The sequence below is a fragment of the Sorex fumeus genome, unplaced genomic scaffold (assembly GCF_029834395.1).
Source record: "Sorex fumeus unplaced genomic scaffold, SorFum_2.1 ptg000367l, whole genome shotgun sequence".
In the NCBI taxonomy this organism is placed as follows: Eukaryota; Metazoa; Chordata; class Mammalia; order Eulipotyphla; family Soricidae; genus Sorex; species Sorex fumeus.
This window is the reverse complement of record NW_026606423.1, coordinates 28,526-50,084: the sequence shown is the minus strand read 5'-3', so window position 1 is coordinate 50,084 and position 21,559 is coordinate 28,526. Positions and strand designations below refer to the sequence as shown.

The window sequence follows — 21,559 nt, the reverse complement described above, 5'->3', positions numbered from 1 at the left end:
CCTGGCTCTGCACTCAGGAATTACTCCTGGCGGTGCTCGGGGGATCGTATGGGATGCTGGGGATCGAACCCGGGTTAGCTGTGTGTAAGGCAAGTGCCCTATCGCTGTGCTATTGGCCCAGCCCAAAAAATATGATTTTTTTTTTTAGCTTTTTGGGTCACAGTTGGCAATGCACAGGGTTCCTCCTGGCTCATGCACTCAGGAATTACTCCTGGTGGTGCTTAGGGGACCCTATGGGATGCTGGGAATTGAACCCGGGTCGGCTGCGTGCAAGGCAAACGCCCTATCTGCTGTGCTATTGCTCCAGCCCCAAAATATGATTTTTTTTTCAGCTTTTTTGGGTCACACTCGGCAAAGCAGAGGGGTTCCTCCTGGCTCATGCACTCAGGACCCTATGGGATGCTGGGAATCGAACCCAGGTCGGCCGTGTACAAGGCGAACGCCCTCCCCTCTGTGCTATGGCTCCGGCCCCATCATGTCCCCCTCTTTATCCCCCGTGGAATTCAGGTGGCAGAGCACCGGGCCAGGCTTCGGGAGCTGGAAGATCTCATCGCCGACCTGGGCACCGGTGACGAGGCAGTGACGGACCAGGCCTTCGAGGACAGACTGAAGGAGGCCGAACGGGAGGTCACGGACTTGCTCCGGGAGGCGCAGGACGTCAAAGGTACGACCCTGTGATGTCTATGTTGGGTGGGACCCCTGTTCTGCACCACCCTGAGGCCCAGGAGAATTTCTGAGGCACCGGGGAAGACTCAGTTCCAAGTGCTCCACAGACGGGAATGACACGATTGGCTTTCTTCATCTCGGGGTCTCCCAGAGCGCAGGGCACCTCAGGGCCACTCATGGGCGTGCTCACATGGGCGGCCATGCGCGGCCAAGATTCGAACCCAGGACCTGCCTTCCAGGCACACATAGGCCCGCCCCTTGCACCATCTTCCCGGGTTGTCCACATGCGAGGCCAACGCCCTCCCTGTTGGACTATCAGTCCAGCTCAAATCACTGTTTTCACATCAGAGCTTTTGTGTGTTTGTTGGGCATGGGGGTGTCTTAGCAGACGAGTACGTGAAAGTCGCTTTGGGAGCCGGAGCACAGCGGGGCGGGTGTTGGCCTTGCACGCAGCCGAGCCGGGTTCGATCCCCGGCATCCCAGAGGGTCCCCTGAGCACTGCCAGGAGTGAGTCCTGAGTGCAGAGCCAGGAGTCAGCCCTGAGCATCGCTGGGTTTTGGACCTCCAGGATTTTCTCTCTGCTTGCCACTGTGTAAAACCAGGGGTGTGGTGCTGAGGCACTGGGGCCCCGGGGACCCCGGATGCACCACCAGGGACAGTGCCAGGGGTGCGGGGGGGTATCTGAGGAGGTATGTTGGGTCACAAGACCACCTGACCAGCCAGGAGCCATTAATACTATTGGCAAGAAGCCCACCCTTTCGTTGTAATGCGCCCACACACATGTGGCATCTAAAACGGGAGCTGCAGTGTCTCTTTTTGGGTTTTTTTTGGGGGGGGTGTTGTTGCTACCCCCGGCAGTGCTCAGGGCTCACTCCCGATGGTGCTCAGGGCACCCTCTGCCGTTCCCGGGGGTCCTGTCCAGGCCTCCCTCTCTCACACGCATGCGTCGAGCCTGTGCTCATCCATGCCCGGGCGTCTTGCCTCCGCAGACGTGGACCAGAACCTGCTGGACCGTCTGCAGAGGGTCAACAACAGCCTGAGCAGCCAGGTCGGCCGCCTGCAGAACATCCGCAGGACGGTGGAGGAGACCAGGGACCTGGCCGAGCAGGCGCGCGTGCGGGTGGACAGCACCGAGCAGCTCATCGAGATCGCAGCCCGCGAGCTGGAGAAGGCCAAGGTGGCCGTGGCCAACGTGGTGAGTGGGGGCGCAGGGGAGGGCGCGCCTGAGCTCCGTTGTGTCCACGCGGAAAGTCCGGGGCAGGCTGGTTCTGGCACGGCCGCTTCCGTGGCTCGGCCGTTTTCGTGGATCAGCCACTTCCGTGGCTCATTCAATGTCTGTGGTTTGTTCACTTCCATGACTCAGCCAGTTCTATGGTTTGTTTGCTTCTGTGGCTTGGCCGCTTTCGTGGCTTGGCCGCTTCTGTGGCTCGGCCGCTTCTGTGGCTCGGCCGCTTTTGTGGCTTCAGCCACTTTCGTGGTTTCAGCCGCTTTCATGGCTCGGCGACTTCCGTGGCTTGGCCGTTATCGTGGCTTGGCCGCTTCCATGGCTCAGCCGCTTCTGTGGTTCTTCCGCTTTCGTGGCTCAGCCGCTTCTGTCACTCATTCAACATCTGTGGTTTGTTCACTTCTGTAGCTCAGCTACCTCCTTGGTTCATTTGTTTCCGTGGCTCAGCCGCTTCCGTGGCTCGTTTGCTTTATGGCTCGGTCACTTCTGTGGTTCGTTTGCTTTCATGGCTCGGCCACTTCTGTGGGTCAGCTGCTTCTGTGGCTCGGCCGCTTCCATGGCCCTGCCGCTTCTGTGGTTTGTTCGCTTTCCTGGCTCGGCCGCTTCCGTGGCTCATTCAGCGTCTGTGGTTTGTTCACTTTCATGGCTCAGCTACCTCCGTGGTTCGTTTATTTCCATGGCTCGGCTGCTTCCGTGGCTCGTTTGCTTGATGGCTCGGCCACTTCCGTGGTTCGGCCTCTGTGCCACAAGGCGGATTTTTTTACCTGCCTCTGGCGAGGAAAGAAGCCGCCCTCGGCAGGTCTCAGTAGGGGGGATCTCTCGCAGGAGGGGCCGGTGTGGGCCTTCAGGGAAAGGCTTCAGATGGGGTGTCCCCGGGACAGCGACCCCGTGGGACGTCGGTGAGTCAGGGTCAGGGTGACACTGTGTGTCTCCTCTCAGTCCATCACGCAGCCCGAGTCCACCGGCGACCCCAACAACATGACGCTCCTGGCAGAGGAGGCACGGGCGGCTTGCAGAACGGTGAGTGGCTGTGGCTTGGTCTCCCATTTTTTTGGTGCATAGTGTCCGCCAGCCCCCCAAGGCATGCTCCAGTGCCCGCTCCCGGCAGCCGCTGTGGATGTGCACGGACCCCCTGCATCTCCACTGCAGTGACCTCGTGGGGGGGCGGCAGGTAGGGAACTCGTGGTAAGGGACATAAGCTGGCGGTTCTTGTGGCGCTTGGCCACTGGGCCACGTGTCTGTGTGATTAGAACTGATTAGAACTTCCAGAATATGTGCTGGAGGGCGTTGGCCTGGCACGCGGCCGACCCGGGTTCGATCCCCGGCATCCCCTAGGGTCCCCTGAGCACCGCCAGGAGTGAGCCCTGAGTGCAGAGCCGGGAGTCAGCCCTGGGCATTGCCGGGTGGGACCCAAAAAGCAAAATAATAATAATAAAATAATAATATCTGGTCCATCGCCCAGTTCAGCACCTTGATCAATATCTGATCCATCCATAGGGGCTGGAGCGATAGCACAGCGGGTAAGGCATTTGCCTTGCACGCAGCCGACCCAGGTTCGATCCCTGGCATCCCATAGGGTCCCCCGAGCACCGCCAGGAATGACTCCTGAGTGCAGAGCCAGGAGTAACCCCCGAGCATCACTAGGTGTGACCCTAAGTGACAAAATTTAAATAAAACTTCCCAGTACATGGCTCTCAGCCCAAAAGGGTCATGTACATCTGTGTGATAAGGGGTCCAGTCCTTGGACATGTGGGGGTGTGGGTCTGTGTGCCCCGCATGTGGTTAGGACCCTGGTGTCGTGGCTGGGTGTGAAGTGGCCCAGGTAAGGCTGTCCCCGGCCTTGGGCATCGCTCGGCCCACTCGGCTGTTGCTGGTGCCAGCAGAGGCTGGTGTGACTCCCCCCCGCCCCGAGGGGCGCCCAGCCTCACCCCCTCTCTCCGGGTTTCCCTCCAGCCACAAGCAGGAAGCTGACGACATCGTCCGCGTGGCCCAGACGGCCAATGAGACCTCGGCGGAGGCCTACAGCCTGCTTCTGCGCACGCTGGCCGGGGAGAACCAGACGGCTCTGGAGATCGAGGAGCTCAACAGGAAGTGGGTGATGCTGCAGACGGGTGACAGGGGAGAGGGAGGGAGGGAGGGAGGGAGAGGGAGAGAGAGATTGATTCTTGTTGGGGCCAGAGCCATAGCACGGCGGGGAGGGTGCTTCCCTTCCATGAGGCCAACCCGGGTTCGATCCCTGGCATCCCATAGGGTTCCCCGAGTACCGCCAGGAGTGATTCCTGAGCGCAGAGCCGGGAGTCAGCCCTGAGCACTGCCTAGTGTGAGTCCTGAGCACAGAGCCAGGAGTTAGTCCTGAGCACAGAGCCGGGAGTCAGCCCCGAGCACAGAGCTGGGAGTGAGCCCTGAGCACAGAGCCAGGAGTGAGCCCTGAGCACTGAGTCGGGAGTCAGCCCTGAGCACAGAGCTGGGAGTCAGCCCTGAGCATCACCAGAAGTCAGCCCTGAGCATAGAGCTGGGAGCGAGCCCTGAGCACAGAACCAGGAGTCAGCCCTGAGCACAGAGCCGGGAGTCATCCCCGAGCACAGACCCGGGAGTCACAGAGCCAGGAGTCAGCCCCGAGCACAGAGCCAGGAGTCAGGCCTGAGCAGAGCCAGGAGTCAGCCCTGAGCACTGAGCACTGACACAGGAGTCAGCCCTGAGTACAGACCCGGGAGTGAGCCCCGAGCACAGAGCCAGGAGTCAGCCCCGAGCACAGAGCCGGGAGTCAGTCCCGAGCACAGACCTGGGAGTCAGCCCTGAGCACTGAGTCGGGAGTCAGCCCCGAGCACAGAGCCGGGAGTGGGCCTTGAGCACAGAGCCGGGAGTCAGCCCCGAGCACAGAGCCGGGAGTCAGCCCCGAGGCCCCCAGGCGGGCAGACCAACGCCGAGTGGCGCCTCCTGCCGCAGGTACGAGCAGGCCAAGAACATCTCGCGGGACCTGGAGCGGCAGGCGGCGCTCGTGCACGAGGAGGCCCAGCGGGCGGGCGACAAGGCCGTGGAGATCTACGCCAGCGTGGCCCAGCTGGCGCCGGTGGACTCGGAGGCGCTGGAGGTAGGCGGGACCCTGCCCGCCCCCCACGCACCCGCAGAGATGCCCACGCCCCGTCGGGGTCCGAGACGTTCCGGGGGCCCGAGACCCTCCCCGGCCCTTGGACACTGGATCCTAACGGGGGGCCCAGGCCGTGCTGACCGGTTCCGGCCCGTTCCAGATCTGGACCGTTGATGCTTCCGAGGCCTGTAGTTCGTGCCCCCAGGGGCTCTGGGGGAGGACTCGGACCCGTGTGCTGGATCTGTGTTTTTCTGGCTGTCTCGGGCCTCTGTGGCTTTGCTGGGGTCTGACGTTGGCGCTTCCTGGGAAGGGCGGGCTGGGGTCCCCCCAAGGGGCCCCAAATCCATGTGAGGGGTCTGGAGACGGGAGGGGTGGGGCCGGGGGGAGATCACGCGGGGCTCCCTAGGGTGGAGAGACTGTGTCCGTGGGGCTGCTGCTCACCTGACACTCATCAGAGCTGCAGAAACTCACCCCACGGAGATCAGGGAGATCAGGGTCGGAGCAACAGCACATTGGGGAGGGTGTTGGCCTGGCACGTGGCTGACCCGGGTCCCATAGGGTCCCCCGAGCACCAGCCAGGAGTGATTCCTGAGTGCAGAGCCAGGAGCCAGCCCTGAGCATTGCTGGGTGAGACCCAAAAAGCAAAAAAAAAGAAAAACATTAATTAGATTAAAATAAATAAAATAAAATTCAGGTAGAATGTTCAGGCACTGAAAGTCACTTTTCAGGATCCGGAGAGACAGCTAGCACGCAGGTCGTGTTTGCCTCGCACGTGCCCAACCAGCTTTGATCCCGGGCATCCCAGATGTCCCCTGAGCCCACTAAGTGAGCCCAGAGCACAGAGCTGGGAGTCAGTCCTGAGCCCAGAGCCAGGAGTCAGCCCTGAGCACAGCCGGGAGTGAGCCCCGAGCACCAGCGGGTGTGGCTCCAAAGCGATACAGCTCGTGATTATTTTGTTCTGACAACAACCCCCGTCCTCCTCCCAGAACGAGGCGAACAGAATCAAGAAGGAGGCGGAGGAGCTGGAGCACCTGATGGGGCAGAAGCTGCGCGACTACGAGGCGCTGCGGGAGGACATGCAGGGCAAGGAGCTGGAAGTCCGGGGGCTGCTGGACAAGGGCAAGACGGAGCAGCAGGTGGGCGGGGAGCCGCGGGGGCGGGGGCGGGGAGGGGGCCGGGCAGCCCCGGCTCGGCTCTGACATGCGTTTGTCCGCAGACGGCCGACCAGCTGCTGGCGCGGGCCGACGCGGCCAAGGCCCTGGCCGAAGAGGCCGCCAAGAAGGGGCGAGACACGCTGCAGGAGGCCACGGACATTCTCAACAACCTGCGGGGTGCGGGCCCCCCCCCGGCAGAGGGAGGGGGCCAGGGAGGGAGTTCCGTGTGTGTGTGTGTGCGCGCGCGCATGTGGCTGCATGTCTGTGTGTGTGCATATGTCACTGCATGTCTGTGCGCATGTGACTGCATGTCTGCGCATGTGACTGCATGTCTTGTGTGCGCACACACATGTGACTGCATGTCTTGTGTGCGCACACACATGTGACTGCATGTCTGTGTGCAAATGTGATTGCATGTCTGTGTGTGCACACACATTTGACTGCATGTCTGTGCACATGTGACTGCATGTCTGTGTGCACGTGACTGCATGTCTGTATGTGTGCGTATGTGGCTGCATGTCTGTGCATGTGACTGCATGTCTGTGTGCAAATGTGACTGCATGTCTGTGTGTGCACACATATGTGACTGCATGTCTGTGTGGGCACATGTGACTGCATGTCTGTATGTGTGCGTATGTGACTGCATGTCTGCGCATGTGACTGCATGTCTGTGTGCAAATGTGATTGCATGTCTGTGTGTGCACACGTATGTGACTGCATGTCTGTGGGCACATGTGACTGCATGTCTGTGTGTGTGCGTATGTGACTGCATGTCTCTGTCTGTGTGTGACTGCATGTCTGTGTGTGTGCATACGTGACTGCATGTTTTTGTGTGTGTGTGTGTTGGGGGAGGCCCTCCTGGCAGCCCAGATGGAACCTCGGGGTCTCACCCTTTTAAGTTCCTGCTCCCCACTCCCACCCTCCCCCATTTTATTTACTTATTTATTTTTGGGTCCCACCCGGCGATGCTCAGGGCTGACTCCTGGCTCTGCACTCAGGAATCACTCCTGGCGGTGCTTGGGGGACCCTAGGGGATGCCGGGGATCGAACCTGGGTCATCCGCTTGCCAGGCCGGCGCCCTCTGCACTATGCCGTGGCTCCAACCCCTCCCTCTCCCCCCCTCACTTTCATTGTGGACAGAACAATTCCCAGGGGTGGCTGCCCCCGGCTCCCCTCCCTCGGGCCCCCACCCCCCCAGTGACCCCCCCACCCCCACCCCGGCTTCCCTCAGACTTCGACCAGCGGGTGAACGACAACAAGACGGCGGCCGAGGAGGCCCTGCGCAGGATCCCAGACATCAGCCGCACCATCGCCGAGGCCGGCGAGAAGACCCGGGAAGCACAGCTGGCCCTGGGCAACGCCGCGGCCGATGCCGCCGAGGCCAAGGACAAGGCCCACATGGCCGAGCGCATCGCCAGTGCCGTCCAACAGGTGACCCTCAAATCCGGCTCTTGGAGCTGCTGGGGGGGGGGGCGTCTTCCCGGGACACACACACACACACACACACACACACACACACACACACACACAAAGCCCTGACCCATGCCCTCCACTGCTCACACCGTTCGCACAGTTCTCTCTGCCTGGGGTCCATAGTTCCCTTGGCACAAGTGCTAAGGCATTTGCCTTGCGCTGCCAACCCGGCCAACCCGGGTTCGATTCCTCCACCCCTCTCGGGGAGCCCGGCAAGCTCCCGAGAGGATCTCGCCCGCACGGCAGAGCCTGGCAAGCTCCCCGTGCCAAACACAGTCACAACAAATCTCACCACGGAGATGTGACTGGGCCCGCTCGAGCAACTCGATTTCTACCCCCAGACCCCCCCCCCCAAAAAAAAAATCTTCCTTTTTTTTTTTCCTGGTTTTGGGTCTCCCACCACAGGGCTCAGGGGCTGTTTTCCTGACTCCCGAGTTTGGGGTTGCCCTGGGGAACTGAGTCCCGGCCTCTAGCTCTGTGTGCCTGTCACCTTTGCTCGGGCCCCTGGGCACCACTCTGGTCACCGTGCTGGCCTGTTTACTAAGCTGCTTCCTTCCGAAGGAGGCGTCTCGGGGCGGGGGGTCTCGAGGCCTTCAGCCTCCCGGCCCTTGTTTTGTTTCGAAAGGGGGCTCAGTTCCCCGGGGGGGGGGGGCGGAGAAGGGACGCCCTGGTTTCGGGACCTGCCGGCAGCTGGGAATCGAAAACGTGGCCGCGTGGTACGGCCCTTGCCTTGCACGGGTTCGATCCCCACTCGCCAGAGGGCCCCGAGGGATGCCGCCGGGAGGGATTCTTGGAGTACAGAACCAGGGGGTATTGAGGACCGCTGGAGGTGGTGTCCCTGGGTGCAGCTTGGGGCCAGCTGCCGGGTCACAGAACCCCAAGGGCCGAGGAAAACGCTCCCGGGGGCTGTTTTGGGGAGCGGGATCGTGGCAAGGGTCGTGGGCGGGCGGGCAGGCTCACCCTCTGGACATGGGGGCTGGACACATACCCGCTGGACACGGGCTGGACACACACTCACTGGACACTGGGCTGGACACACACCCGCTGGACACGGGGGGCAGGACCCCACACCTGCTGGATACAGGGGGCTGGACACACCCGCTGGACATGGGGGGCTGGACACACCCACTGGAGACGGGGGGATGGACATTGAGGGCTGGACACACACGCTGGAACACGGCCCGTGTGCTCTGTCCAGAACGCCACCAGCACCAAGGCCGAAGCTGAGAGGACCTTTGCCGAGGTGACGGACCTGGACGGGGAGGTGACCACCATGCTCCAGCAGCTGCAGGAGGCCGAGGAGGAGCTGAAGCGGAAGCAGGACGCGGCCGACCAGGACACGATGATGGCGGGCATGGTGAGGGCGGCCGGACCCACACCCGCTGGACACGGGGGGCTGGACACTCACCTGCTGGACACAGGGAGCTGGACTCACACCTGCGGGGCATAGGGGGGCAGGACCCCACACCTGCTGGACACGGGGGCTGGACACACACCCATTGGACACACACTCACTGGACATGGGGCTGGACACACACTTGCTGGACACGGAGGGCTGGACACACACCCGCTGGACACGGGAGGCTGGACACACACTCACTAGACATGGGGCTGGCCACACACTTGCTGGACACGGAGGGCTGGACACACACCCGCTGGACACGGGAGGCTGGACACACACTCACTGGACACAGGGGGCTGGACACACCCGCTGGACACAGGGGCCTGGACACACCCACTGGACACGGGGGGCTAGACACACCCACTGGACACGGGGGGCTGGACACACCCACTGGAGATGGGGGGCTGGACACACACCCGCTGGAACATGGGGGGCTGGACACACCCACTGGACACGGGGGGCTGGACACATACCTGCTGGACATGGGGGGCTGGACACACACCCGCTGGACACGAGGGCTGGACACACCCACTGGAGACGGGGGGCTGGACACACCCACTGGACACAGGGAGCTGGACACACTGGACATGGGGGATGGACACGCCCACTGGAGACGGGGGCCTGGACACACACCCGCTGTACACGGGGGCTGGCCACACACACACTGGACACGGGGAGCTGGACACAGGGGGCTGGACCCACACCCACTGGACACGGGGTCTGGACACAGGAGGCAGGACCCCACACCCACTGGATACAGGAGCTAGACTCACACCTGCTGGGCATAGGGGGGCAGGACCCCACACCCGCTGGACATAGGGGTTAGATCCACACATGCTGGACACAGGGGGGCTGGACACACACCCACTGGGTACGGGGAAGGCTGACACACACTCACTGGACCCCATACCTGCTCAACATGGGGGGTGGACCCCACACCCACTGGACATGGGGATACTGATCCCCACACCTGCTGGACATAGGGGTCTGGACCCCATCCCTACTGGACGTGGGTGTCTTGGACCCCATACCTGCTGGACATGGCGGGCCAGACTCACACTGGACATGATGGGGGCTTGGTGGGGTGCAGACTGGACTGGGTATCAGGATGGGGGTCAGTGAGCACCAGGCCCCTCTGGGCAAGCTGGGGGCCGAGCGGTGGGCGGGCTTTCTGGGGACGGGCAGGGGAGGTGGCCAACCAGCCGCAGAACCCAGGAGCTGGGCGGGTCCTCTGGCCTCCTCTGCGTCCTCATCGGCTTTTCTCGGTCCAGCACCGGGAGGACAAAAGTGTGGGTCCATTGGGCTGCGCTGTCCCCTGCCAGAGCCACTCAGGGCCTCAGGGCCCAGTCGCTGGACCCCCAGTGGGGGTGGCACCCCCGTCCAGGGTGGCCCCCGTGGAGGGGATGCTCAGAGGTGTCGCTGGTTTGATGATTTCCATCATGTTTGGGTGGTTCCGAGGAGCCAGTCACGCTCCTGGGGCTCATACGACTTCTAGAAGGTTCCAGAGCCCTCCGGTATGGGGAGGAAGGAGTCCAGGGCTGGGAGGTCGAGGCCTGGGGGGACAGTGCGGGCCGGGCGTGGCCGTGGCGAGGTGACTCAGCCTGTCCAGTCATTGGATAAACAGCAGCCCGGCCCTGGCCGGGGCAGGAAGCAGGAAGCGCCCTGTGCAAACACACCGTTTTTCCGGCTTCGTGTTTTTCGGGGGATTTTTCAGAATCCCTCGTGGCCCCGGGAGGTCTGGGGAGCCCCACCCGGAAAGTGTGTCCCTGCCTGCTGGGAGGGGAGCGTCCAGGAAGGGCTTCGATTTGTGGGGTGCAGGGGAGAGGGGAAGGAGATACAGGGGGGAGGAGTGGAGGGGAGAGGGGAATGGGGTGGTAGGGGGAGGGGGCAGGAGAGGGCCGAGATGAAAGGGAGAGAGAGGAGGGGAGAAGGAGGAGGATGCAGGGTGAGGAAGGCAGGGAGAGGAAAGCGGAGTACAGGGGAGAGAGGGGTGGGGTGCAGGGGAGAGGGGCGGGGTGGAGGGGAGAGGGGAGCAGGGGAGGAAACGGGTCTGCTCTGGGCCCCGGCACCCAGCCGGCGTCCACGTGTGCCCTCGGTCCAGGCTTGGGCCAGCGCGCGAGTCTCCACCGCGCAGAGCCCCTGAGAGTGGGCACGCTGCCAGCCAACCCCACGCAGACACGTGGGGGAGGGGTTGGGTCAGGGAGGCCTGGGGCGCCCCCGGAACTGGCCCCTGAGCCCCGGACGTGCGTCTCTGCCCCCACAGGCGTCCCAGGGGGCGCAGGAGGCGGAGATCAGCGCCCGGAAGGCCAAGAACTCGGTGGCAAGTCTCCTGCAGCTCATCAACCAGCTCCTGGAGCAGCTGGGTACGGGCGGGCGCAGGGGTGGGGGGTGCAGGGGACCCCGGGACCTCGGGCACAGCAGGTGGGGTCACGGGGAGGCCCCGGGCGGGAAGCAACGGCCAGTGTCCGCAAGGCCCGGGAGCACTCAACAGGGAGCCCGAGGTGCTTTGAGTCAAGAGAGAGAAAAGGTTTGTCTGTGAGCGGAAATAGCCTCTCTGGGGAGGGCACTCGCCTGGCACACGGCTGACCTGGGTTTGATTCCCGGCATCCCATGGGGACCCCCACGCCCCAATCAATCCCCCAGTGAGCCCTGCCAGGAGTCACCCCTGAGCTCAGAACCCAGGCCCATCTTTGGGTACCACACAGAGCCCCGAGCACTGGATTGGGAGCACTGGGCGGGGAGCACTGAGCCTTGCAGCATGGCCAGGCAGCAGAAACACGAGCGAGGGATGGGCATCTCGGGCGGTGGGGACACACGTGGGGGTCCCCGTTCTCCCCCCACCCCCATCTCTCTCTCCCACACACACACAGGCCAGCTGGACACCGTGGACCTGAACAAGCTGAACGAGATCGAGGGCGCGCTCAGCCAGGCCAAGGACGAGATGCAGAGCAGCGACCTGGACCGGAAGGTGTCGGCCCTGGAGCGCGAGGCCCGGGGCCAGGAGGCCGCCATGCTGGGCTACGACCGCGACATCGAGGCCATCCGCAGGGACGTGCGGAACCTCGAGGACATCCGCAAGACGCTGCCGGCCGGCTGCTTCAACACGCCGTCCATCGAGAAGCCCTAGGCGGGGGCCCCGGCCGGACCCCCGAGCCCCCAGACCCCCAAACCCCACCCCACCGCCTCCATACCAGGTACAGGCTCAGCCACGGGGGGCGGGGGACATCCGGGCGTCACCCCCGCACCCCTCCCAGGCCGCCTGCGGGGGAGCGAACCCACCAGGACACCCTTGGGTCCTTCGCCTCGGAAGCCGGAGCCTCTCCTCCCCCCCATCAGGTCTGGGGGTCCTGAGTCCCCCCCCAATCCCCACTTGCCATTCTGGACGCCGGCTGTCCTGGAGCACTGGGCTGGGAGCACTGAGCCTTCCAGCATTGGCCAGGCAGCAGAAACCCAAGAGAGGGACCCCCGGGGCCCCGTGGCTGTCAGTCAGGACGGATAACCACTAGAGCCAGCATCTTGGGGGGCACGGCCCAGATCTGGGCTCCCCCAAAAAACCTCCCACCAGCAGGGGAAGGAAGGCCCTTCTGGCCACAGGGGCGGGGGAGAGGAGGGAGTTGGGCCCTGAGTCTCCTCGGGTGCACCCCGCCCTTCTCGAACCCCGTCCCCAGCCCCCCAAGACGCGCTGTTGCCAACCAAATCCCGGTGCACCCCCAAAGCCGACCGCACCCCCTCGTTCCTCTTTTGTGAAACAAGACTCCTGCCCTCCACGTGCTTGGCCGGGGCGGGCGGGCAGGGGGGACCCTCTGTGCAACATCGTGGTGGGCCTTGGGGGTCCCCCACGCCCCCTCGCCCCCAGCAGGACCCCCCACCACCCACCCCCAGCCCTATATCTAAGCCTTAACACTACGCGACTTTGTACTTTGCCTTGGGAGGGAAGGAAACTATATGATTTTGACACACTGGTGCTATTCGTCGTTTCAAATTGATATTTTTGTGTGACTGTGCATTTTTTTTCTTATTTTTTTTGGTCCGAATCCCCCCCGCTCCCCACCACCCCCCGAGAGTAAGCAGTAGCTGAAAACGAGACTCGGCCCCATTCCCGGGGCGCTGTGGGCTGAGCTCAGACCGCCCCTGCCCCCATCACCACCAGCACGTGCCTTCCGCCTGGGGTCCCCCCACTCCAGGACGAGCCCCCCCTGTAATGGGGGTCTTCTTCAGGGGGGATAGTGCCGTGACAGGCAGGAGAGGACGGAGTTTAGGGCCTCAAACCGAAGCAGCCGTTGTCGGAGGCGCTGTGGAATGTTCCAGAAAAGCTATCCGCGGGGTGTCGGCTGGGCTTAGCCAGCAAGAAGAGGGGGTGCTCCATCCCCCGGACCCCGGGACTGGCCCTCATCCGTTTGTGCTTTTCTGCCTGCCTGTGTGCTGTGCTTGGCTGTGTCTTTGTGGCCCCCGGTTCTGCACCCCTGGGGAACCCAGGCCCACCCCCCCACCCATGAGGCCCGCACCCCGCCAGGCCCCCCCCACCCCGACCACATGTCGGGGGCGACTTCAAGAGAATTTTATTTTTTAAGTCGAAGTCCTTGAGTGAGACGGAAGCCTGGCGAACCTCCGGCCTGCGGGGTCTGGGGGTGCCCGGGACAAAGACGGGGCGCGAGGTTCCCGCCCCCAGTGCCCTCCACGCCCGCCCCCACCTTCCCCGGCACTGCCCTGCTCTCGGGCGCGGACGAGCGCGACACTTGGCATTTTGTATGTTACAGAACCAGTATTTTATTTATAATAAAATCGGAATATTTGTAACCCTTGAGAGTCGGCGTGGCCCACCGTGATCTCGGGACAAACGGTTTCCCGGGGCCTATAGCGTGTCCTCGGTTTCCTGCCCGAGAGAGAGAAGAGAAAGAGAAAGAGTGAGAGTGAGTGTGCACGCGGTGTATGGATGTTAGTTCATGTATGTGGCATGTGTTGTCATGTACATGTATATTTCGTGTGTGGTGTGCGTCATGTATGTACACGTGTGTGGCATGTGTGAGCACGTGTTTCATGTGTATGATTCATGTATGTGTGCGGTGTGCATGCATGTCATGTATGTGGCATGTGTATACATGTGTGTTTAGTGTGGCACATATGTGTACCTGTGTGTTTAGTGTGGCACATGTGTGTATTGTGTGTTTAATGTGGCACATGTGTACATGTGTGTTTAGTGTGCGGCACACGTGTGTACGTGTGTGTTTAGTGTGGCACATGTGTGTATATGCATGTTTAGTGTGAGGCACACATGTGTATGTGCGCATTTAGTGCATGGCACACGTGTGTGCGTGCGTGTTTAGTGCGTGGCACACGTGTACGTGCATGTTTAGTGTGGCACACCTGTGTACTTGCGTGTTTAGTGCGTGGCACACATGTGTATGTGCGCATTTAGTGCATGGCACACATGTGTACGTGCGTGTTTAGTGCATGGCACACGTATGCATGTGTGTTTAGTGTGTGGCACACGTGTGTGTGTGCGTGTTTAGTGCGTGGCGCATGTGTACGTGCATGTTTAGAGTATGTGGTGTGTGTATATGTAGATGTTTTCGGGGGTTCCTCCCAGCGCACTCAGGGTTCTGGTGCCGGCTGGTCCAGGGGCCCCTGCCTCGAGCCACCTCGCCTTCCCCCAAGCCAGAAGTCCACAGAGACCCTGAAACCCCCACCCTGAGCCCGGGGCCCTGGTGCGACCCAAACCCCCACCGCTGACGTTGCTCCTGTCCGGACCCCCAGGACGCGACCTGCCGTTTCTTCTACCTCGCGCCTCTGCGCTCCGTGCTGCCTCAACACAAAAGCCCACCAGCCCAGTCTGGGGGGTGCGGCCGGGAAGGGGGGTGGTCACGCCTCCCTGGGTGCTGAGGCAGCGGCCGCGGCTGGGATTTCCCTGATTACATGGTGAGGTGCTTGGGGGCGGCTGTTCCGACTTGCTGATGCTGCAGGCTCAGCCTTGTCTGCCGTCTCGGCCGCACGGACCCCAGCGGCTGCCTTCTAGAAGCTTCTCAGGCAGGGCGAAGCACCGATCCCGGGTGCCGTGCGTTATGCTCAGCAAGACACCTAGCCCTCATTCAGGGGCATTCCCTTAGACCTTTCATGTCTCACCATTTTTTTATTCTTTCTTTTTGGGGTCCCGCCCGGCGATGCTCAGGGCTGACTCCCGGCTTTGCACTCAGGAATCACTCCTGGCAGTGCTCAGGGGACCCTAGGGGATGCCGGGGATCGAACCCGGGTCGGCCACAGGTTCGTTCGAGCCCACTTCTCATCATTTTGATCCATCTTCCTTATAAGAACTGAGAGTAGGGCCAGAGCAATAGCACAGGGGGAGGATGTTTGCCTTGAATGTAGCGGACGCTGGTTCGATCCTCGGCATCCCCATCCTGTCTCCTGAGCACCCCCAGGACTGATGCACGAGCACAGAGCCCGGACTCAGCCCTGAGCACCTCTGAGTGTGGTGCAAAAACCCAAAGAGTAATCAAGACCCTTTGGAATAATCGTACATTTGGGCCGTAACTTACAGAGAGACAGTTCATAATACTTATTCGTGCATAATTTCAGATATTTGGGGGTGGGGGCTGGAGCGATAGCACAGCGGTAGGGCGTTTGCCTTGCACACAGCCAGCCTGGCCAAGCCGGGTTCGATTCCTCCGCCCCTCTCGGAGAGCCCAGCAAGCTACCGAGAGAACCTCGCCCGCACGGCAAAGCCTGGCAAGCTCCCCGTGACGTATTCGATATGCCAAACACAGTAACAACAAGTCTCAAAAAAATGGAGACGTTACTGGGCCCACTTGAGCAAATTGATGAACATTGTGGAGAGGGCTTAAAGATGTGTGTGTGTGTGTGTGTGTGTGTGTGTAGGGGGGAGTTGTTTTAACTTGAAAACATAAGGTTCCTTTACCCTTTAGTTATTTTCTGCAAGTCAGGACGGTCAGAACACGTGCTTTTTTGCTCACGGGAATTCTAACCTAGCACTCCCGGGTGGGTGCCCCAAGCACCACCAGGGGTGACCCTCCCAGCTTCTAGAAGCCAGCAGTAGCCCTCAGAAACCCCATGCAGGGCCCCCAGACCAGCTGCGTGTATTTCCTTAAGACACAGAGCACTTCCGACGGGAGCCCAGCCCAGCTGTCAGATTCTGAAATCAGCAGGCAGGGCTGGTCTACACTGGCCTCTCAGGCGACAGCGTCTGTGGTCGGGATGGCACCCACGGGGGTTGGCAGGCCACATCTTGGGCTTGGAAGCCTGTGGCAGACCACAGACCACAGTGGGACGTCAGAGAGGGAGTCACTGCATTAGCTCTGGAATGTGACGGGCAAGATTCTGAGGGTTGGGTGAGAGAGAGAGGGAGAGATCGGGCTGGGGCAAGGGCAAGGAGGACTTGGCTTTCATCATCTTCACGTTGAACTCACCTGGACCTCCTATAATCGGGCCTCCACCATCGTTGAGTTGAACTCAGCGGAGCCTCCGCCATCTGTGAATTGAACTCAACTTGGTTTCACCATCTTTGAGTTGAACTCACTTGGGCCTCCGCCATCTACGAGTTGAGTTCACCTGGGCCTCCACCATCGGTGAGTTGAACTCAGCCGGGCCTCCATCACTTTACCTGGATGTTGGCCTCCGTCACCTTCATGGTGAGCTCAATCTGGCCTCCTTCGTTGCCTTTGCTTTCAACGACCCTGACTAGGGAGTAGCCTGTGACCTCATTGAAGTTGCAGAAGAAAACTTCTGTGTCATGAAATCTCCCATAAACTCTGAATCACAAAAAGTTTCCAGTCGGTGAGCTAACGGAGACATCCCACCTAAGAGAAACCCTCCTGAGGCTAGCACCCCTGTTGCTGGATCTTTGAACATTCTGTTTGCTTGTTTGGGGGCCACACCTGGCAATGCTCAGGGCTGACTCCTGGCTCTGCACTCAGGAATCACTCCTGGTGGTGCTCAGGGGACCATATGGGATGCTGGGGATCGAACCTGGGTCGGCCGCATGCAAAGCAAACACCCTACCTGCCGTACTATCTCTCCGGCCTCAAATCTTTTTAACCTTTTAGAAGGATTTTTAATTCCCAACGAATTCCTCCACTTCTCACAAATCATCAGCGCGGTTACTGTCTTGCCTCTGGGTGTGAACCAGCCTGGGGTTGAATGACTCAAGATTCATCATTTGCCTCTGGGACTGGGCATCAGGAACGCGCCTTCAGGGCTGGAGCAATAGCACAGCGGGTAGGGCGTTTGCTTTGCACACAGCCGACCCAGGTTCGATTCCCAGCATGCCATAGGGTCCCCCGAGCACCGCCAGGGACCCTGGCAGCCTCCTTAGGGGCAGTTGCAAGAAGGGTGACCCTCCACACGCTCGGACAAGCCTCACCCAAGTGTGAACCGGCAAAAAACCCCAGGTATGTGGAACCCGTGGATGATATGTCCAAACCCCCTCGGATCGGGACTGGGCTTCCTCCCCCAGCTCCCCAGTTTTCCAGGAGCTTGGCAGTCACCCACAAACTGCCCCCAGCACCATGTAATCTCATCAATGGCCAAGATACAGAGACTTTATTTATTTTTGCTTTGTGGTCACACCTGGTGATGCACAGGGGTTCCTCCTGGCTCTGCACTCAGGAATCACCCCTGGCGGTGCTCAGGGGACCCCATGGGATGCTGGGAATCGAACCCGGGTTGGCCGGTTGCAAGGCAGACGCCCTCCCCACTGTGCTATTGCTCCAGCCCCGATCCAGAGACTTTAAACTAAAGCTCCTGGAAGAGAGTGGCGCAGAATTTCCTAGAGCACGCGGCCGCATTTGCGACCGTGCAACTTCTTGTACTCTAGCCCACTTACGTGGCAAAAGTCACACACATTCGTTTGTTTTTAACATACTTGCTTATATTCTCGTATCTATGGGCTTAAATGACTCCAGCATGAAATATGACAACATGCAAGAACCTTCACACACTTCGCTCTTATGGTGGTTGGGTGGGGGGTGTTTGAATACCATCTGCAAGGAACTGTTGTGAACTACTTGATGAAAAGAAAATATAAATCGCAAAAATAAAAAAAAAAACGAAGCAGGTTGCCGCTTGGCTAGAGTGAAGGACGCCCAGCGGTACCAGGCCCTGCCCTCTGGCTCCAGCCCATGCCAGGCTGGGTGGTACGAGGTCAGTGATCCCACCCCACTGGACAACCCCGCAGTGCCAGACCAGTGGGATACACGGCCCCCCGCGAGCCTGAAGCTCACCCAATTAGGATCCTTTTCCTCCTCCTCCTCCTCCTCCTTCTTTCTTCTTCTTCTTCTTCTTCTTCTTCTTCTTCTTCTTCTTCTTCTTCTTCTTCTTCTTCTTCTTCTCCTCCTCCTCCTCCTCCTCCTCCTCCTCCTCCTCCTCCTCCTCCTTCTCCTTCTCCTTCTCCTCCTTCTCCTTCTCCTTCTCCTTCTCCTTCTCCTTCTTCTTCTTCTTCTTCTTCTTCTTCTTCTTCTTCTTCTTCTTCTTCTTCTTCTTCTTCTTCTGCTCCTCCTCCTCCTCCTCCTTCTTCTTCTCCTTCTCCTCCTCCTCCTCCTCCTTCTCCTCCTCCTCCTCCTCCTTCTCCTCCTCCTCCTCCTTCTTTCTTCTTCTTCTCCTTCTCCTTCTCCTCCTCCTCTTCTCCTCTCCTCCCCCTCCTCTTCCCCTCTCCAAATTTCCTCCTCCTCCTCCTCCTCCTCCTCCTCCTTCTTCTTCTTCTTTCTTCTTTTTTTGGTCACACCCGGCGATGCACAGGGGTTACTCCTGACTTTGCACTCAGGAATTCCTCCTGGAGGTGCTCGGGGGACCCTATGGGATGCTGGGAATCAAACCCAGGTTGACTGCTTGCAAGGCCAACACCCTCCCCGCTGTGCTATCGCTCCAGTCCCAGGATTCTTCCTTTCCACAATCTGAACAGCCCCAAAGCTGGAGCAAGCTCAGGGGCCCCCCAAGTCCACTGACGGGGTGGCAGGGAAGGGAGGCATTCACAGTGCCGAGTCAGCCCGCCCGTTTCCAGCTGGGATGGGCCGCACCCGGGGGCCTGAGTGACACTTTGTCATGGGGTGTGTGCATGACAGCATGGCCCTCCCTGGACACCTCAGCGCTGTCTAGCCAGGAGAACCTGTTCCGTGAGTTTGCCTCCCGAGGGCTGGGGTGTGGTAGGGAGGGGAGGCCCCAACTTCTCCAGGGGCCCCCAGGCTGCACAAACAGCTGGCAGAAGAAAGAAAGAGTTCCCGGGAGGAAAGAGCCGGCCGGCCTGGCTGGTCAGAACCTTCCAGACCTTCTGCAAAAAACCTTCGTGCCGCACAAGCTAGAAGTAAAGGGCCTGGGGCTGGAGCAATAGCACAGTGGGTAGGGCATCTGCCTTGCATGCAGCCGACCCTGGTTCGATCCCCAGCATCCCATAGGGTCCCCCGAGCACCGCCAGGGGTAATTCCTGAGCGCAGAGCTAGGAGTAACCCCTGTGCATTGCCAGGTGTGACCCAGAAAGCAAAAAAATAAAATAAAATAAAATAAAATAAAGGGCCTTCTTGGGCTTCATTGTCAAAATCGAAGCCCCAAGGCCAATTTTGATGGGGCTCCATCTCCGGCCTCCCCAAGCCCACCAAGAGTGAGCCCTGAGCACAGAGCCACCGGAAGTCAGCCCTGAGCACTACCGGGTGCGACCCTCTCCCCCCAGGGAAAAAAAAATCCAAAAAACTAAAACAAAAGTCCCCAACTGGGTCCGGAGTGATAGCACCTGAGGGCGTTGGCCTTGCACGCGGCTGACCAGGGTTCAATCCCCGGCATCCCATAGGGTCCCCCGAGCACCCCAGGAGTGATCCCTGAGTGCAGAGCCGGGAGTCAGCCCTGAGCACAGAGCCAGGAGTGACCCTGAGCACAGAGCAAGACATAGGGACTGGAGCGAGAGCACAGTGGGGAGGGCATTGGCCTGGCACGTGGTCGAACCAGGTTTGATCCCCAACATCCCCTAGGGTCCCCCGAGCACCACCAGGAGTGATTCCTGAGTGCAGAGCCGGGAGTCAGCCCTGAGCATCGCCGGGTGGGACCCAAAAAGAAAAAAAAAGCCCCCAAACTTGGGAAAATGCTAACTAGAAATATCCAGGCGGTAAAATAAATATATTCCTGATAACCTTTCAGTATCGATCTTGCAAACCACAATGCACTAAGGGAGAGACAGAGACAGAGGCAAGGACAGAGAGACATTAGGACAGAGACAGAGAAACAGAAAGAGAGACAGAGAAAGAGAGAAAGACAGAGAGGAAAAGTGCCTCCCATAGAGCAGGCAGGGAGTGGGGGTGGAGGCTGATGGGTGGGAAACTGAGGACCCTGGCGCTGGGAAATGTGCCCTGGTGGAGGAAGGGGGATTGGAACCCTGTAGGACTAAAACCCAACCAGGAACAGCGTTGCAAGGGCCTCTCTCACGCTGATTCAAGCAAAAAGTCAAAAACACAGACAAAAAAATCCAGCCACAGGAAACTCCGCCCCAGATGGAGTGTGGATTGTGGAACGCAAAGACCCCCACCCTGGCATGTGGCCGGACCACCACAAACCCGCCGGCCCTCCCGCTCTTCCCCTCCTCTGTCCTCCTGAGACTGTGTACGGCCCCAGTGGGTCCGATTTGGGGACCCCGACACCCTTGTAGAGATGTGTTCTCTGATCCCCGGTGGGGGGTGTTTGACCACAAACACTCACAGGGGCTGAAGGGTCCGCCTTGCTCGCTGCCAACCCGGGTCGGATGCCAGCACCATGAGGCACCTCAGGGTGGTCAGGGGAACTTCCAGGCACCTCACGGCCGTGCAGTAACCATGTTTGTGGGTGCTTGCACTCAACCAGTCTGGTGGGCTGAGACTTCCCAGGAGGGGCCTTGTAGGCGAACACTGGAGACCCCACCCAATAAGAGTATATTCTCAGGGAACAAACCACTTGGTTCCCTTTAATCAAAAGAACATCCTCTTTCAATGTTTTTATTTTTTTGCTTTTTTTGGGTCACCCCTGGCGATGCACACGGCTGACTCTTGGCTCTGCACTCAGGGATCACTCCTGGCGGTGCTCAGGGGACCTTAGGGGATGCCGGGGATCGAACCCGGGTCGGTTGCGTGCCAGGCAAACGCCCTCCCCGCTGTGCTATCGCTCCAGCCCCTAAAATTTTTATTTTTCTAAAGTAGTTCACAATATTTGATGGCGTTTAATATCCGAACACCAATCCCAGCACCAGGACACCTTCCCAACACCATGTTTTGGATGTTTCCATTCCAAACCCCAACCCTGAACCCCAACCCCAACCCAGAACCCCAACCCCAAACCAGAACCGAAATCACATTGATTTTGTGTTGTTTGTTATGAATGAACTGCTGGAAATGCTCCAAAAAATTTTCCTTAGGGAAGATTGTGGTATTTCACCCAGGGGCCATTAAGCCTTGTATAAGAGATCACTAACATGTTGTTAAATGTTATATATATATATATATATATATATATATATATATATATATATTTGTAAATATATAGATTGTTGCCTTCTACTTTTTTTTTCTTTTTGGGTCACACCCAGCGAT

The 21,559-nt window shown here is 59.9% G+C and overlaps 1 protein-coding gene across 1 annotated transcript in view; it reads left to right on the top strand.

Annotated features, from left to right (window-relative positions):
* The window catches only part of LOC130019016 (laminin subunit gamma-1-like), a gene marked incomplete at its 5' end in the record, with an annotated part of 34,229 nt that extends 20,425 nt beyond the window's left edge, over nucleotides 1-13,804 (top strand). The window contains 12 exon segments of the mRNA XM_056109643.1: nucleotides 508-664; nucleotides 1,656-1,861; nucleotides 2,831-2,896; nucleotides 2,898-2,911; nucleotides 3,845-3,982; nucleotides 4,838-4,982; nucleotides 5,966-6,115; nucleotides 6,196-6,310; nucleotides 7,365-7,564; nucleotides 8,805-8,963; nucleotides 11,272-11,371; nucleotides 11,879-13,804. Coding sequence (XP_055965618.1) covers nucleotides 508-664; nucleotides 1,656-1,861; nucleotides 2,831-2,896; nucleotides 2,898-2,911; nucleotides 3,845-3,982; nucleotides 4,838-4,982; nucleotides 5,966-6,115; nucleotides 6,196-6,310; nucleotides 7,365-7,564; nucleotides 8,805-8,963; nucleotides 11,272-11,371; nucleotides 11,879-12,135 — 1,707 coding nt within the window.
* Nucleotides 13,805-21,559: the final 7,755 nt, after the last annotated feature.